The following is a 16,201-nucleotide window of genomic DNA, read 5'->3' as shown; positions in this document are numbered from 1 at the left end:
TTACCCTCAGCGCGGGACCCGGTCGTCGCGGCTGCCTTGCCGCTGCGACGACCGTTCGATGCAGTCCAGGCAGCAGAGTCTGGCCATCGTCCTTCTTCTTCTCCTCTCGCTCTCCCTCTTCTTTCTCGGGCCCGAGGACCAGAGCGCCGCGCCGTCTGCGCTCTCCTCCGACGCTGATGAGGGTGAGGGCGAGCAGGAAGGCAGCCTGCTGCTGGCAGGCGAGGGGAGCTCGACGCTGCACACGCCGCCGCCGCATTCGATCGACGGCGAGGAGCGCATCGAGTCGGTCGACTCGGTGTGCGACCTGCCCGAGTTTGCCGTCGGCGCACCGCGGCCAAAGATCGCCATCTTCGTGTTTGCGTGGCGACGACTCGCCTCGCTGCGCCGGCTGGTCGACTCGCTGCTGGCCGCCGAGTACTGTGGCCACACGATGCCGCTGACGATCATGGTCGACGGCGGCGCGCTGGCGGCGGTGCGAGAGTACGTGCGCGGCGTCGAGTGGCGACATGGGCCCTTGCGGCTGGTGGTTGCGGACGACGGCCCCGCGCCGGTGGCGTCGCTCGGGATCCGCGGGATGTGGATCAACTGCTCGAGCCTGGCTTCCGCCGGCGAGCTCCGCGACGACGAGCACATCCTTCCGCTCGAGGACGACATCGAGGTGCCGCGCCTCCGCTCGCGACGGCAGGGACAGCGCCCGACACGCCCACGACACGTCCACGACACGTCCCCTCAGGTGTCGCCGCTCTTCTACTGGTGGCTGCTGCGCGCGGCGCGCTCCTACGGCCCGATCGGCGACGGAACGCTGATGCGGCGGCGGCGGCTCGTCGGCATCTCGCTCTACACTCCGCGGCTCAACGAGATTCATTACCCGCAAGTCAAGTGGCTGCCGGAGGTGCACGAGCGTGCGCCCGCCTTCCTGCTGCAGGTGGGGGCGCCTCTCCTGCCGCCCGCGCCGCGACCCCTCCTGCCGCTGCCCTCCCGCACCCGCCCTCGCACCCCGCCGCCGCCAGTGCCACCGCCTCTCGACACCCGCCTCCCGGCCGGCGCCGCCGCAGGTGCCGTGCTCGTGGGGCGCCCTCTTCTTCGGCTCGCACTGGCGCGACTTCCTCAAGTTTTACGCGCTGCGCGTGCGGCCGCCCTTCTTCGACTTTGCGCAGGAGGCGGCGCAGCGAGGCGTCGGCAAGCACCGCGAGCCGCTCGGCGAGCGGGCCGCGCGGCACGGAGCCAGGGCTCTTCTGTGCAGCCGTCCGTCACGCGGGTGGTGCTGGCGCGAGTAGGCGACCCGCACGTGCGGCTGCCCGCCTCGCGCTCCAACGTGTGGCCTCGCAGCTGGAAGCGGTTCCTCATCGACTTCATGTACGGCCGCGGCCTCACGATGCTCTACCCGAACCTGCGGCTGCAGCGCTCCTTCTCGACCACCTTTATGGAGCGGGGCGGTCACTCTGCAAAGGACGGGCGCGAGGAGGCGATCCAGGCGAGGGATCGCCGCGAGAGGCAGCCGAGATGGCAGCCGAGATGGCAGCCGAGAGGCAGCCGAGAGGCAGCCGCGGCGACGGCCGGGCGAGATCTGCCCGAAGCGCCCCTAGTGTTGCCGCATCTCTCCCCGCCCCGCCGCAGGCCACCTCGCTGCGGCGCGACACGGACCCGCTCAAGACGGTGCCGCTCGTCCTCGCCTCGCAGACCAACGCCGTGCAGCGCGCCATGGCGGAGCTCCCCTCCTTCGCACGGCTCGGCGTCTTCGACCTGCAGCACGAGCGGCGCTCGGCCGAGCGGCTTGTCCAGGCGGGCTTCGCCTTCACCGAGAGCGTGCGGTGGTGGGGCCACCACCGCGCAGCCGCCGAGGGCAACCCGGCGCTGCTGCCCGCCTACGCCGCGCTCGCCGACCTGTGGGCAGGCCTGCCCTCGCCGGCCGACCCGGCGGTTGGCTCGTGCGCCATCGAGGTTCTGCCCGCCCTCGTGCCGCGCTCCATCGCGCACTCGCTCGAGGCCCTCCAGCCCGCGAACCTCAACCTCGCCAACCTCAACCTCGCCGCCTCCTCGGCCCCGCCCTCCTCGACGCCGCTCGCCGTGGAGGCTGCGGCTGCCGAGGCCGAGGTGGCGAGGGCGGCGGCGGCGGCCGCCGCGGCGGCGGCGTCCGCCGCCTCGAGCAAGCCCTTCTCCGGCCGGTACGTAGTCTTCCAGCCGCCCTCCGGGCTGGGCGAGTACTTTGTCGCCCTGCGCAACGCCGCCGGCATCGCCGCCGCGCTGCACCGCACCCTCGTGGTGCCTCACATACTTTGGGACGGCAAGCTCGACTCGCGCATGCGCTTCTCCGCCATCTTCGACCTTGCGCCGCTGCGGCGCGCTATGGCGGCGGCGGGCACGCTCGCGGGCTACTCGGGCGCCCTGCTCGAGGCCCTCCCCCCCCCACCCACACCACACACACACACACACACACACACACACACACACACACACACACACACACACACACACACACACACACACACACACACACACACACACACATACCACCCACACACACACACACACACCGCCCTCTCCGCCCGGCCTCGCAGCCGCTGGGCACACCGCAGCCCCGCGCGCACACAGCGGGCGCTCTCCGCAGGTGGACGACTTTCTGCAGCTGCGCCTCGCGCCCGACTGCCTCCTCTTCCTCCACGTCAAGGACCCGCACTTGCTCCCTTCGCGCGCCTACTTCGACGCCGTCGCCGGCTGGTCGAACCTCTCCGCCATCCACATGCCATCGCAGATGTGCGCCGCCGCCGACTACCGCCGCCTCTACGGCGGCTGCGGCGCCCCCGTGCTCGCCTTCTCCCACCTGTACGCCGCCTTTGAGGGCTTCCCGCCCGGCTCGCCGCTCGCCGCCTGGTTTGCGGACGAGCTGCCCGCCGCCTTGTCCACGTCCGACTCGGAGGAGGCGACGCGCAAGGCGGGCCGCATCATCGCGCGGCTCGCCGCTGAGACGGGCTCCTTCTCGTGCATCCACCTCTCGCACCTCGACGCGGCGGTGGTCTCGTCGCGCGCGCCGCTCACGCCGACGCCCGACTCGGCCTCCTTTGGCGACGCGCACGAGGCGGACACGAGCGCGCCACACGCGGTGGCCGTTGTGGCGTGGCGCCACCCCACGCCCATGACACGTCCACGACGCGTCCTCGGCACGTCCACCAGGTGGTCGACGTGGCGGGGCCGGCCGCGCACTCGGTGCCGCACCTCTCCCAGGACAGCGGCGGCGCCCCGAACACGCTCCGCCTCCCTAGCACCGCGTGCGACGCCTTCGACGCCGAGTCGCACCAGCCCGCCGGCCGCGCGTGGGTCAAGGAGCTGTCGTCTGCAGGCTACTCGTGCCACGTGAGCGAGGCGGTGCTGCGCGCCAACCTCGCGCGCCTGCCGCCGCGCGACCCGATCCTCATCCTCGCCGACGGCGGGCGCGCGCTGCCCGAGCGGCTCGCCGAGCGCGCCTCCAACGAGCTGCGCTCCGAGTTCCGCCACGTCGGCGACGTCGTCGCCCTGCTCGGCCTCGACATCCGGCTGCCAGAGTGGCCGAGCGTCGAGCTCGCCGCGTGCGCCGCCGCCTCGACGCTCCTCCTCAACCGCTACTCTCCGCTCTCCGCCCTGCTGGAGCGCCGCGCCTCGCGCCGCGCCGTCGCATTCGCGGAGAGCGCCGACGGCAGCGCGGCGGCGCCCCGCTCGCTGTGGTGGATGCGGGTGGGCTCCGACCGGTGCGTGCCGCTCTTCACGCGCACCTGCCGCTTCGACCTGCAGCCCAACCGCTTCGGCATCCTCGGCCAGTTCGGGCCCGAGCGCAAGCTGCAGCTACAGACGTACAACGTCTCCTCCCTCATCGGCTGGGACGGGCGCGTCACGCCAAACGCCTCGATCGAGCTCGAGGTGTACGTCTCCAACGAGTCGCACGCGCTCGCCACCTTTGAGTACACAAAGGACAACAACAAGCTGGGCCTCACCTTCGTCGTGCCGCCGCCCGCCGGCGGCTGGCGCGCCCACACGTGGCAACCGCTCGTGCTGCCCATCCGCGACCGGCACTACTCGTTCCCGCGCCTTACGCCGTGGGACAACATGGACCGGCTCGAGCTTTACTACGCGCACCCACACCAGCAGCAGCAGCGCGGCGACTACGTCCGCATCCGCAACGTCTACCTGCGCTCCTCGACGCAGGCGCCCTCCAGCGAGACCGCGCGGTACACGCCGTGCTGCGACCTCGCGCCCGTCGACCACGCGCCCGCCCGGCGCCCCTCCGAGCAGCTGGCGGCCTCCGCCGCGGCGTCCGGCGGGCGGGCGGCGCCGCCGCCGCTCGACCTCCTCCCCGCTCCGGCGATGGGCGCGGCGGGCGCCGCGCCGGCTGGGGCCGACGCGGCAGATCCGCGCGAGAGGGGCGGCGGCGACGGCGGCGCATGGCAGCCTGGCTTGCTCTTTTGGCTGGCGATCGTGTTCGGCGCGCTCTTCGTCGCCCTGCTCGGCGCCGTCCTCTCCGCTGCCTATATCCTGAGCAGGACGCACCGCTCCCAGCCGCTGTCCTCCACCGAGGCACGCGTCGCCCTCGGGCTGGGGGCGAGGCAGATTATGGAGCTCGCCGGCGGCAGCAAGGCGAAAGGGGACGAGGACGTGTAGATTACCGCATTTTCCGTCATCATGAGATCTTTGTATCTACCGTACCGTGTGTGTCGCTGTCCCTGCCGGTCTCTGTCGGTGTTTCTGTCATGGAGGCTTCCGGCTTCGAAAACTATGTATGTAGGAAGTGAGTGCAGAAGATTTGGGGGGGGGGGGTACGAGTTGGCGGGACAGTGATTGCCGTGGTACTGCGTTCTCGCTGCCGCTGGCTGCTATCTGCCGCCGGCTGCCGCTGGCTGCCGGGCGCCCGCCGCATGGAAAACGAGGACTACGTGGTGGCGGCGGCCGCGGGGGCCGCTGACACACGAGGCGCTCGCAGCCTCCGCCGCGACGCGGTGAGGCACAGAGAATGGAGAACCGAGCGCATCGGCGCATTGTGCCATCGCGTTGCGGTCAGGGCCTCGGCGACGGAGAGCGGGGCGGAGGAGGATGAGGCCGGGGCGGCGTGGAAGTGGAACATAGACGGAGGGGAGCTCTTCGAGGAATGCCTCCGCAGGGCCAAGCTGGAGGGGCATCTGCCGGATCTCATGCGCGGCTGCCCTTTCAGCGGGCAGACGGCCCTGACGCGGAGCCTGCTGCTATTCAGCCTAAAGTGTACGTACTTTTAGCTTACTGGGAGAAAAGAGAGAGGGGGTTGTGTTCTCTAGGCCCCTAAGGGCCCTACGCGCGGCGTGAGAGCTCGGAAGCGAGCTTTGCACGGCGATCGAGGATGGCACGGTTCACCCCCTTCACCGAAGCGATGGAGATGTGTTCCGCGTGGTGTGACACACAAATGAGAGGCGGGAGTGGGGAGGGTACGCGGTGCGGTCAATGCCCGAGCGTTGAGCTTTGCGCGCAAGGCGGTTGATCTACTTTGCAACTGCTTGCGGCGAGAAGCCGCCGCCGAATGTCTCGTGGAGAAGCAGGTTGAACTTGTTTCGTTTGGTGAAGATCCCATCATGGTAGTGGCCACGCTGTGACTTGACGTAGCCTTGGCCGGTGGTGTGGTCGAACGCCCGTTGACCACGGAACCCGCGTTGCTTGCAGCCCATGTTTGCAAGGCGGGCGCGCTCTTCGGTGTTCAAGTGTATGAGGTTCTTACGAACATACCCGAGGGAGAGAGTACGTACCCGAGGGTGAACTGCTGACGGGGTTTGCGATGAGGAGCGACCCGATTTTCAAGGGTTTACTTTTTGAAAAATGCAAGCATTTTAAGTTTTTAACGCCTGGCGAGAGTAGAGGCACACGCACGCTCTCTCGAGGTCTCTTGGAGCAGAGCCCCGGCGAGTCCTCGAAAGAGCTACCCAAATGGGTCCTCGGAGAGGGTACCCTGGGTTGAGTAGTCACAGGTAGATAAACCAAGGAGCAAGGATGAACAAACGGACGGACGGAAAAACACCCCCCTTTTATGGTTGACCCTGGGCATGGCCTCTCTGGGGGTGAGCTGGGTCGGCCACCCTCCGGGTCTGCAACTCGCGCGGTGGGCTCGCATCCGGGCGAGCATCCGAGGCCCGCGGTTGTCCTCTCGCTGGGCGCGACCGGCCGACCGCCATGGAGATCCACTGCACACAGATCAGTGCTTTTGTCGCCTATTGCTCGCTCTCTGTGCAATCGCAACGCCAGAGGCCGTGCTTGGAGAATGTGTCGCAATGCTGCTGCGTCAGTGGATTGAGCCGCGGCGCAGGTTCCATCGGTGAGCTGCGGCGGCGCGCCGGCCGCTTCATGCATAGCTCTCCGGCGAGCGGCCGCGAACGCGTTTTCCGTCCGCCGTTTCATCGAGTTTGCCCGAGTGGTAAAATGCAATCGAATTTGCCCGAGCGGTACGCGGGGCTAACCCTTGGAGACCTGTGTTTACTTTACGGCCCTGGAGTTCTGAAGCTCACCCATTAAGGAAGTGAGGTACTGCTCCGCCCACCCTGATCCTCACAATCTGCCTGGCTGAGTCCACGGTCAGGGTGCCGAGCTATTGTGTAAACGCTCCGTAGAGAGCCACCAGCCGGAGAGTGGCTCAGCCGACAGCCCCAGGCCCGGCGGGCCCCAGGTCCCACAACCTCTGAGACCGCCTAAGCACCTAAGCGGCCTAAGCGGGGGGGGCGCTTAGGGTGCTTAGGTGCTTAGGTCGCCCTCGCGAGCGTAGCTACGTGCTGACATTATCATACGAGTGATCCTGAGTACCCACATGATGTGCCTGCCTATCGCTAAGCACGGGATTGCGGCCTCACAACGCTCACGATCCGGTTGAGCCCTCGAATATCACACGCATGCACGTGGGGTGCCGGGACGGCTACATTTCAGCGTCGCACGCATCCGCCAGCGCTGCGAACTCCTTGTCCATCCGATTTTTGTACGTTTGCATCGCTGACTTGCCTCCTCCGCATCTACATGGTCCAGGAGATCGCCATCAAAGACCCAAGCTACAGAGTGGAAGCCGCGGTCGTCGGGACCACTGCCAAACCTGCCAGAGACAAGGTACTCCAAGCGCTCGTCGTCTTCATCGACAGGGTTCCTCAGCGCCACCGCAGTCATCTGGCTCGGGTCACAGTAGCGCATGCCGAGCACCTCTTCAATCTCCAGCAAGGCTGCATCCGTTGACCCGGCAACCTTATCGCTGGCGAGTGGTGGCAGACGGCCGACCGCCCGCATGCACTTGCGTCGATGGCAAGCCTTCTCGGTGTGATCGGAGTTCCAGTTCCACCCGGCAGCACAAGTGGTCTTGCCGCATTTATCGCATCTATCCGCCCGCCGCGGTGCCGGCTTAGAAGGCTGAAGCGAAGCGCGGAACGCCCAAATTTGAGCGTTTCGAGCGGTTGTTCATGGCGCAAGGGGTACGCAAAAAAACTAACTTCTGAGCGTCGAAGTTACTTCGAAAAGTAAGCTGTTACTTCGAGAGAGCTCGCGGAGAGCTTTTACATGGTGTGTTTAACGTCGTGTGGCTCCCAGGGGTTGCCCGTTTACACGGTGGGGGCCCGGGGCTGGCACCCTGACCGTGGACTCAGCCGCCTGCGGGCCGCGACACCTCACCCGAACACCCCCCGCAAAAGGTAAAGGACCTCCTCTGCACACAGCACAAGATGAAGCCGAGAGAAAGCCGCGCACAAACCACACACCCCGCGCCGCCGCGGCCCGGCCCCAGATCAGTTCACACACTGATCACACGCACGGACAGTCCGAGAGAACGGACAGGGGACAGACAGGCAGAGATTGAGAGATCGACCACAGTCATGTGGCCCCACTCACAGTTATTGTTATGGTGTTATGGCTCTCGCGGGGCATAGCCCATCACATGTTATGGGTGTTATGGGTGTTATGGGGCCTGTAACACCCATAACACCCATAACATGTTATGGGCTGCTATGAGAGAGCCGTCTCGGATCCACGGTGTTATGTGGCCCGAGAGGCCACACCGAACTGCTCGCCGCTGGAATTTTCGCTTCGCGCGCTGCCGCCGCGCGCGAGGTTCGGCATCGATCGCCAAATATTTTCTCTTTCAAGTAAAATTCAATAACATCAACCTGCCTCCTGAGGCTGAGCGATGGCTTCAGATTGCTCAATCAAGACCCCCCCTTCCCTCCCCTTCACGCAAGTTGCTTCCCGTTTCTAACTCGTACTTGTCTTTCCCGCAATTTAACTCACGTCCTTTTTCTTTCCTTCTTTCACTGCATGCACATGTACATGTGCAACATGTCTCGAGGTTTCTAAAAAGTGGAAGCTGGCTGCTCCCGCTTTTTAGTAGTTAGAGGCGCACGTCCTCTTCGCGCGATCGATGGATGTTGCTGCTTTCCGCGTTGCTGATGCCCTGCACTCCTTTCCGGATCAAACATGGATGACGCGCAGCTTGCCGCGTGGCTGAAGGAGAACGCGTTCGTCAAGGAGGGTGTGTAGGTGATGGCAATGGCGTCTGACGCCTCTGTCTCGGATACCGCTTTGACACAAAGCAGCACGACGCCCTCCATCTTGGCGCCTAGCTCAGCAAAGACGTCGGTGCGCCCCCTCCGTGTGTGCTACTGCTGCTTGCGTGAGGCTTATGAAAAGGGCAGATCGTGGGACTGGGCGATCAAAATGTCATAACAACCAGTGGAAGGTGTTATGAGTGTTACTGTATGAGGTGTTATGAGGTGTTATGAGGTGTTATGAGGTGTTATGCTTATGGTAGGGTGGGCATAACAGCCATAACACTAACAGTGATGGAGGTGTTATGGGGTGTTATGGGGTGTTATGGGGTGTTATAAGCAGCCAGCCATAACAGCCATAACACCTGTTATGGCCGCTCTCCTCCTTCATTGGGGCCAAATGTGACATGCAACGCCAACGCCGAGTCCCACGGAAGGCTACTCGTAGGAGGTAGGACGGAGCGCGAAAGGGCGACCTTCAAGCAGAAACACATGGGCCCAAGACGCACGAGCCGCGACCTTCAGTCCTTTACCAGACACCAGACAGAGAGAGGATACCCATCACTGAGCCGACGATGCTATGGGTAGCCCCAGGGTGGCGCCCACCCCCATACCCTCAGGCACTTGCCTGCGCCCTGGCCGCGCATGCCGCGCACGCACGCGCGCGCCCGCCCGCGCACACAGCGCACGCACGCGCGCGCACGTGCGCGCACGCGGCACTACGCGGCACTACGCAGCACTACGCGCCCGCCCGCGCACGCCCGCGCACGCCCGCGCACGCCCGCGCACGCCCGCGCACGCCCGCGCACGCCCGCGCACGTCCGCGCACGTCCGCGCACGCCGCACTACGCGGCACTGCCCAGGTTCCCTCACGCTCAGATTCCCTCACGCTCAGATTCCCTCACGCTCAGATTCCGTGTGCAAGGGGGTGCCGAGGTATGCCGCCAGGCCGGGATGGAGTGAGATCTTTGGGGGCCCCCTAGGCACTCTCTTGACCAGAGCCTCTATCGCCACCAGGTACATACGTGTACACATATGGGCGTCTGCGCCCTCGTCCACCTCCCCGGTGCCCGCGAGGCGGCGCTCTCGGCGCGGCTGAGCGCCATCGGCTGCACTCGCGCCGGCCGCTGGCGCACGCACTGCCTCTACTTCAAGCCGAAGGTGGCGGCGGCAGCGCCGTCCGCCGACGCCGCTGAGATCGCGCCGACGCCGCCGCTCGAGCCGCCGCTCGAGGAGGTGTGCGTCCTCCATTACTCCGAGAGGCCAGAGGTGTACTTTGTCTGCCGCGCCGGCACGGTGCAGGAGAGGCTCGGCGACCTTGCCGGCGTCGAGGCGTGCACCCTCGGCGAGAGCACGCTCGGCGAGACCCACTCGCAGCGGCTGCGCATCACGGCCGAGGGCGCCGAGTTCCGCTTCGGCGACTTCATCGTGCGGCTCGGCGGCCTCTTCCTCAACGCGAGCGTCGGCGGGACGGTGGTCGAGGCGGAGTACTTGCCGTGCTCGCGCGCCGGCTGTGGCGAAGCCGTGCTCAAGGACTTTGTGGCGCTCCTCCTCGAGGGCGAGGCGGCCGGCTTCGTGGCGGGCGAGGCGCCGCGGGCGGCGGGGCTGCCGCGGCGCTTCGGGCGCGGGCACGCGGCGCTGCAGTTCGTGCGGCTGCTGCGCGGCTCGCGCCTGGTCCAGCTCTCTTCCGACGGCGGCGAGGCGGAGGCCGAGCTCGGACGGCGGTACGCAGCGAGCCAGCAGGCGAGGAAGCGGCTCGTCGAGGAGGAGGCGTTGCGCGTCCAAGGGGAGAGGAGGGCGGTCCGGGTGCTCGTCGCCGGCCCGCCGGCGGCTGCGCGACGCGTGCTGCTGCTGCACGGCTACGGCAGCAAGCCGGAGACTTGGGCGATCGTCGGCGCCCTCGACCGGCTCGCCGAGCGGGGTGTGAGGGCCGTGGCGCCGGAGCTGCCCGAGATCAGCGAGCGGGCGGTCGGCGCGGAGGCGGCGGCGGAGACCTCCGACCGGCGAACCTTTGTGGCGCGGCTGCTCGAGGCGCTCGGCTGGGGCGACAGGAAAGTCGCCATCGTCGCGGCGTCGGCCGGCGGCAGCTTTGCGACGCCGTACGTGCTCGCGCCCGCCACCCACCGCAACGTCTCCTGCTACCTCTCGCTCGCCGCGCAGCTGGACCGCTCTGGCGACGTCGCGCCGAGGAAGAGTCGCCCTCCGACGCTGCTCGTGTGGGGGGCGCTCGACAACGCCTTCCCGTCCGAATGCCTCGCGGCCCAGCAGCAGTACCGATTCTTTGCGTTCGGAGACGTCCGAAACGCGCGAGAGGACCCCCGCCGGTCACAGTGGGTAGTGCTGCCGGGCGCGCCGCACGCTGTCCACGTCGCTTCGCCCGAGAGGTTTTGCAGCATGCTGCTGCAGCTCGTGCTCGGCACGAAATCGGAGAGGGAGAAGGTGACGGTCACCGCCGAGTGGGGGGATGTGGTCGCCACCGTGGTGCCAGCCGGGGGCGAGGCGGAGTCAAGGAGCGCAGTTCGCGGCACGGTGGTGGCGTCCCCGGCAGGCGGCGAGGCAGGGTCAGGCGGAAGTGTAGCTCAGCGTGGCACCAAAAGGGAGCGGGTCTCGTAGAGCCGTACCGCGTACTGACGTAAGTTGTTCTTGTAGTTTCGAACTTTAAGGAATATTTCTAACACTGGGACGTGCAGCACTGTGACCACTGAGAGTCTGAGTCTGAGACTGACCAGTTTGAGCACTGACCAGTCGCAGTGTCGTCCTGTGAGCGCCCCCAGCAGCCAGGCCGCAGGCGGAATTTTATGCGTGACGTACATGTCGGTTCGAGACGAGAGATCAGAGATCGAATCAGGAGCAGGGTGGCAGCAGCTAGCAGGGCCACACCCGAGGGGCAACGTGGACCGCGACGGCGCTAAGTGCTTACCTCCGTGTCGGGTGACGGCCCCGCTCCCCGGCTAGTAGCCGACTAGTAGCACGGCAGCCCAGGGACGCACGACGCACCTCGAAAGGTGGTGTTGTACAGGGCAGCCCGCTGCCGCGAGAGCTCGAGGATCACGCTCCGGTCGGCGGTCGTGCGCGACTGCTCAAAGAGCGCGCGCCGCTCCGCGATGCGCCTCGCGCACGCTTCGTCGCACTCTGCCGCACTACTGGCGCGCGGCATGGAGGGAGCGAGCAGCGCGCACGAGAGGAGCGCAGCCGTCGTCGAAGTGGCGTCCCTCCGGCTCGCACGCGGCGGCGGCTCGTCGAGGCTGAGCCGAGGAGGCGGCGATCGCGGCCCTCCTCCTCGCGCCGGCGGCGGCTTCGGGGCGGGCAAAAGGCCGTGGAAGAGGGAGAGGAGTCCCACGGCGGCGAACGCGGGCTTGGCCCAAGGCTGCCTCTGCCACGGCTCGCGCCCCTCCCCGCTCCCCTCTGGCGGTCCCTCCCCGCATGCCCGCTGCGACGCTCCGCCGCACTCCGCTGCCCACAGGGGCCTGGAGGGGAGGGCGGCGGCGGCGGCGGCGGCGAGCGCGCTGCGGCGGGGCGGTGCAGCCCGGAAGGCGCCGCCGCGAAGCCTCTTCAGCCGCGCGGCGTTGCGCTTCGCGAGGAGCTCCTGCGCCGCGCTCCTCTCCCCCTCGCTCATGCTCTCCCAGTTGGCGATGTAGCGGAGCTGCCCCGACTCGCCCACGACGACGGGGCCGAACGCCTCGAGCCGCGCCGCCTCGCCGCCCACCTTGAGGTGGCGAGCCGCGGCCTCCGCCTCGCAGGGCAGCGCTGGCGTCTCCGATGAAGGCGCTGGCGTCTCGTCCTCTGCGCCGCCGCCGCCGGCCGCCGCCGGCCGTGCCGGCCGCCGCTCGAGGACGACGCCGCACTCGAGGTGAGGCGTGTACGGGAACTGGTCGAAGGCGGCGAGCCGCGTGAGGGTGTGCGTCGCACTCAGCTGCGTGAGGTCGCGCGCCAGCGTCTCCGGGTTGCAGGAGACGTACACGACGCGCGCGAAGGTTGCGGCGAGGGCGCGGCTCGTCTGGTCGAGACCGGCGCGGGGCGGGTCCACGAGGAGCGTGTGCAGCCTTTCATTCACAGACGGACGAACTAGCTCAACGAGTTAGGCGGGCCGACGAGGAGGGGGAGGAGGGGGCGCAGCAGCCTGTCGTACGAGGCGAGCTCGACGCCGGCCTCGTCCAGCCGGCGGAAGGGGCGCCCCCCGGCGAGCGCCTCGACAAACTCCTCGGCAGACAGACGCGCGACGCGCGTGTTTGAGACGCCGTTAGCCTGCGGGGAGAGGGGCGGGGAGAGGGGCGGGGAGAGGGGCGGGGGAGAGGGGCGGGGGAGAGGGGTGGGGGAGAGGGGGCGGGGGAGAGGGGGTGGGGGAGAGGGGGCGGGGAGGGTGAGGCGGGGAGGCGGGGAGGCGGGGTGGCGGGGAGGGTGGGAAGGAGGGGCTTGCAGGCCTTGAGGTTCGCCTCGGCGAGGGCGACAGATGCCTTCGAGATCTCCGTCGCGACGACCCGCCTGCGGGACATGCCTCGCGTCGCGGACATGGACATGCCCAGCCTTCGGGAGACCCCGCGCCGCGGCGACGCGCCGAAAGTTTGGCGCGAGCGCGACCGTGAAGCAGCCGTTGCCGCAGTAGAGCTCGCAGAGGTCGGAGCCTAATCGCACGCGTCGAGGCCGTGTCCCGCACCTGTCCGGCCGTCGCCGCAGTCGAGCTCGCTCCGGGAGCCGTCGAGCCCGCGCGTCGCGTCAACCGCCCACCCCAGCATGGCGCTGCACACCTGCGCGTTTGGCTGCGTGAAGGCCCCTTCGGTCTGCAAGTAGACGCACTCGCCGCGGCCCGGCACCGACAGCCGCTCCTCCACCGTCTCGCACCCGATCACTACCTTGACCTGAGTAAAGCGGGGAACTTAAATTTCCTCCATTGTCTCACGCCAGCGGACGACGCACGTCACTACCTTGCGCGACCGGCCGACGACGCACACGCCCAGCGCCTCCGCCAGCTCCCTCGCCGCCGCCTCCCACGCGCCTCCGCCGATTGGCCGGTTGTACGTGACCGTGACCAGCGCGTCGCCCGTGGAGGTCGTGAGGAGGCGCACGTCGTTCAGCTTGTCGCGCAGCTCCTCGCTCGCCTAGTCGACGCGCACCAGCCCTCACGTACGGAGCTCGTCGTCGTCCCGGCTGGGCACAGCTCCGCCCTCGCCGCCAGCCCCTCGATCAGCGGGCCCATCAGCTCGCTGAGCCTCGGAGAGCCCATCGGGTACGTCCTCACCTGTCGACACACCGCCGGCTGTGACGACGCCGTGCACAGCCCTTCGGGGTCGAGCCGAGGCGCGAGGGAGCGAGGCACTGAGCCCAGGCAGTGTGCCGAGGGTCGGTGCTGTGCCGAGGGTCTGGGAACCTCGTGAGGCGTGCGCGAGTCTCCTCGGTTGAACATGACGTAGTGCAGCCCCGCGCCCTCTCGCCAGATCTGGAAGGAGGCGCGCATGCGAAAGTTCGTCCGAGCCGACTCGAACACCTCGATCGCGGGCAGCTCCGTCGTCTGCGGCTCGGAAGCCGACGATGACCCGGCGGCGACAGCGCCGGTGACGAGCTGCACCATGCTCGCCACCTTGCTGGACAGCAGCTTATCGTACTGCTCCGGATGGCACGCGGCAATCTCCGGCACGCCGCTATCGCTGCGCTGCAGCACTCGCGGCGGCCGTGGGACCGCTGCGGGGCCTCGCCGGCGGCTGCGCCGGGCCAGCATCGACAGCGACGCAAAGCGACAACCGGCCCACAGCCTGTGCTGCGGCAGCGAGAGGCCCAAAGCTGGCTGCTTCAGGCCGAACATGAGAAGCAGCGTTAGGGTCATGCGTGGCGGCAGCGTGGTGGTGGCTCGGGGCCGGGAAAGAAGAATTCCAGACGCGCCGCTGCCTCTGTCGCCGCCGCCGCCAGCCCTCGAGCCAGTCCAGCTGCCTCCTCTGGAGCAGCCTGGACCCCGGCTCTCGCCACCATCAACTCCATCGCCGCCGCCGCTCTGGACGATGGCAACTTTCTATGACCAGAGCCTTGCGCCGCTGAAATATGACAACGGGGGCACCGAGGCTCTCGGGGGTGCCCGCGCCGCCTACCTTGAGCACTTGAGCACTTGATAGGGTCGATTCCGCATGGTATGGGACCCCTCGATCGTCTCGCCCTCCCTCGCTGGTGTGATCTGTGATCTGTAGGGGTCCGCCCGCAGGCGCATTTTGTATACCGAGGCGGTGCCCGGTGCCGAACCTGTCGGACCTTAAGACAGCATTGTAGATCCCTGGGCGAGGGTGGTGGCGTCCCCGTCGGGTCAGGGCTGAGGCGGGGGAGGCCAACCCGACCTCTCCGGCGTCCCGGGAGCGTGATTGACACCTCCCCCTGCGCCAACAGCCCCGTGGAGGGAGTGTTCATTGGGGGGGATCCTATAGTTCCGAGATTGTTATAGTTCCGCGGACGGGCCCCTCCACCCTTCACGTACGGATCTTGTAAAGAAAGGAAACAGCCAAAAAAGGGAGGGATGGGAGGACGGGCCGCCACCACACAGGGATTTTAAGGAGATAAGTGCGGTGCTATCCTTCGCCCACCCTCGGGCGTAAAAAGAAAGAAAGAAAACAGACACGCCAAACGAGGGATGGGACGAGGACAGGGTCCCCACCTGCACGAGCAGGATTTTGGAAGGACGATCAGGGGGACAGGTGGGGCTCTCCTGCTCCTGACAAGGGACACGACAGGCTCGCAGCGCGGTGCGCGGTGGACTCCCACATCCACTGGCGGTCTCATCTCAGTCTAGCGACCTGCCTCCAGCTTGTCGCTGGCAGTCTCTCCTCCCACAGGCACACTGACACAGGGGCGTCTATCTTCCTAGCGTCGTGCGCAGTTTCTCGTTTTCCGAAAGGGACTGGGCTCGTTCGGCGCGGGCGGCCGAGTAGACATGTTGGAAAGCTCGACCGTGGTCTGGCTCAGGTCCGCTGCGCGTGAGGCGTCGTACCGGCTCGCGCGCTTCCTTCCCGAGTCGAGCGACGCCGTGCAGCCCGACTCGCCCATCCACATCTTGGGGACTGTGGTGGAGGCCTCTGCTGAGGCGACCGCCGAGGTGCAGGCCTGCGTGCGTGCGTGCCTTTGGTTCACGTACCGGCAGCACTTTGAGCCGATCCCGGGCACGGTCTTCACGAGCGACGCCGGCTGGGGCTGCATGATGCGCAGCGGGCAGATGATACTCGCGCAAGCACTGCTGCGGCTGAGCGCGGGCGGCGGCGGCGCGGGCGCGTCGCTCGAGCGGCGCGAGGCGGCGACGGTGGCGCTCTTCGCCGACTGCCTCGCCGCACCCTATTCGCTCCACCGGATCACGCTCGAGGGCCAGGCGCAGGGGCTGCCGGTCGGGCGGTGGATGGGGCCGGCCAGCATCGCGCAGGTGCTGGTGCGGCTGGCGGACCGCGACGCGCCAAGCTGCGGCCGGCGAGGGGGCCGCGGCGGGGGACGCGGCGGCGGGGGACGCGGCTGCCGCCGGCGCAGCGGCGGCGCGGTGCGATCCGGGCGTGGTGCCTGCACCGTTGCGATGAATGGGTCCCCTGCACCGGAGACAAGGTTTGTTCCCGACGGCCTAACTGGTGACCGAAGGCCGGTGGGCCGGCCCCCTTCCTGGCGGGCTCCGTGGCCCCCTGCGGGTCGGGGGGGCTTCAACACCGGCCTCAACCCCGAAAGGTACGGGGCCCAAACCCAATCCCTCC

At 67.7% G+C, this 16,201-nt stretch overlaps 4 protein-coding genes across 4 annotated transcripts in view; 3 read left to right on the top strand and 1 right to left on the bottom strand.

Annotated features, from left to right (window-relative positions):
• Window positions 1–58: 58 nt before the first annotated feature.
• EMIHUDRAFT_456961 (hypothetical protein) lies at window positions 59–4,629 on the top strand (the record flags this gene model as incomplete). Its single annotated transcript, XM_005781040.1, has 10 exons — window positions 59–658; window positions 734–925; window positions 1,113–1,245; window positions 1,278–1,315; window positions 1,618–2,067; window positions 2,152–2,262; window positions 2,609–3,100; window positions 3,223–3,969; window positions 4,117–4,199; window positions 4,512–4,629. The coding sequence occupies 10 exons, from the start codon at window positions 59–61 to the stop codon at window positions 4,627–4,629; spliced, it is 2,964 nt and encodes a 987-aa protein (XP_005781097.1).
• A 4,904-nt stretch (window positions 4,630–9,533) lies between these two features.
• EMIHUDRAFT_234820 (hypothetical protein) lies at window positions 9,534–11,111 on the top strand (the record flags this gene model as incomplete). The annotated part of the gene is made up of 2 exons (XM_005781039.1): window positions 9,534–10,073; window positions 10,179–11,111. The coding sequence occupies 2 exons, from the start codon at window positions 9,534–9,536 to the stop codon at window positions 11,109–11,111; spliced, it is 1,473 nt and encodes a 490-aa protein (XP_005781096.1).
• A 349-nt stretch (window positions 11,112–11,460) lies between these two features.
• EMIHUDRAFT_234819 (hypothetical protein) lies at window positions 11,461–14,316 on the bottom strand (the record flags this gene model as incomplete). Its single annotated transcript, XM_005781038.1, has 9 exons — window positions 11,461–11,913; window positions 12,160–12,252; window positions 12,334–12,541; window positions 12,628–12,698; window positions 13,008–13,120; window positions 13,153–13,348; window positions 13,421–13,594; window positions 13,624–13,734; window positions 13,864–14,316. The coding sequence occupies 9 exons, from the start codon at window positions 14,314–14,316 to the stop codon at window positions 11,461–11,463; spliced, it is 1,872 nt and encodes a 623-aa protein (XP_005781095.1).
• Window positions 14,317–15,405: 1,089 nt separating this feature from the next.
• EMIHUDRAFT_114174 (hypothetical protein) overlaps window positions 15,406–16,201 on the top strand; it is a gene marked incomplete at both ends in the record, with an annotated part of 1,264 nt that continues 468 nt past the window's right edge. Inside the window, one exon of the mRNA XM_005781037.1 lies at window positions 15,406–16,012. Coding sequence (XP_005781094.1) covers window positions 15,406–16,012 — 607 coding nt within the window. The remainder of the gene's footprint in view (window positions 16,013–16,201) is intronic.

The sequence above is a fragment of the Emiliania huxleyi genome (genome assembly GCF_000372725.1).
Source record: "Emiliania huxleyi CCMP1516 chromosome Unknown EMIHUscaffold_209, whole genome shotgun sequence".
Classification (NCBI taxonomy): Eukaryota; Haptophyta; order Isochrysidales; family Noelaerhabdaceae; genus Emiliania; species Emiliania huxleyi.
The sequence above is the reverse complement of the archived record's forward strand: the minus strand, read 5'-3'. Positions and strand labels throughout refer to the sequence as shown.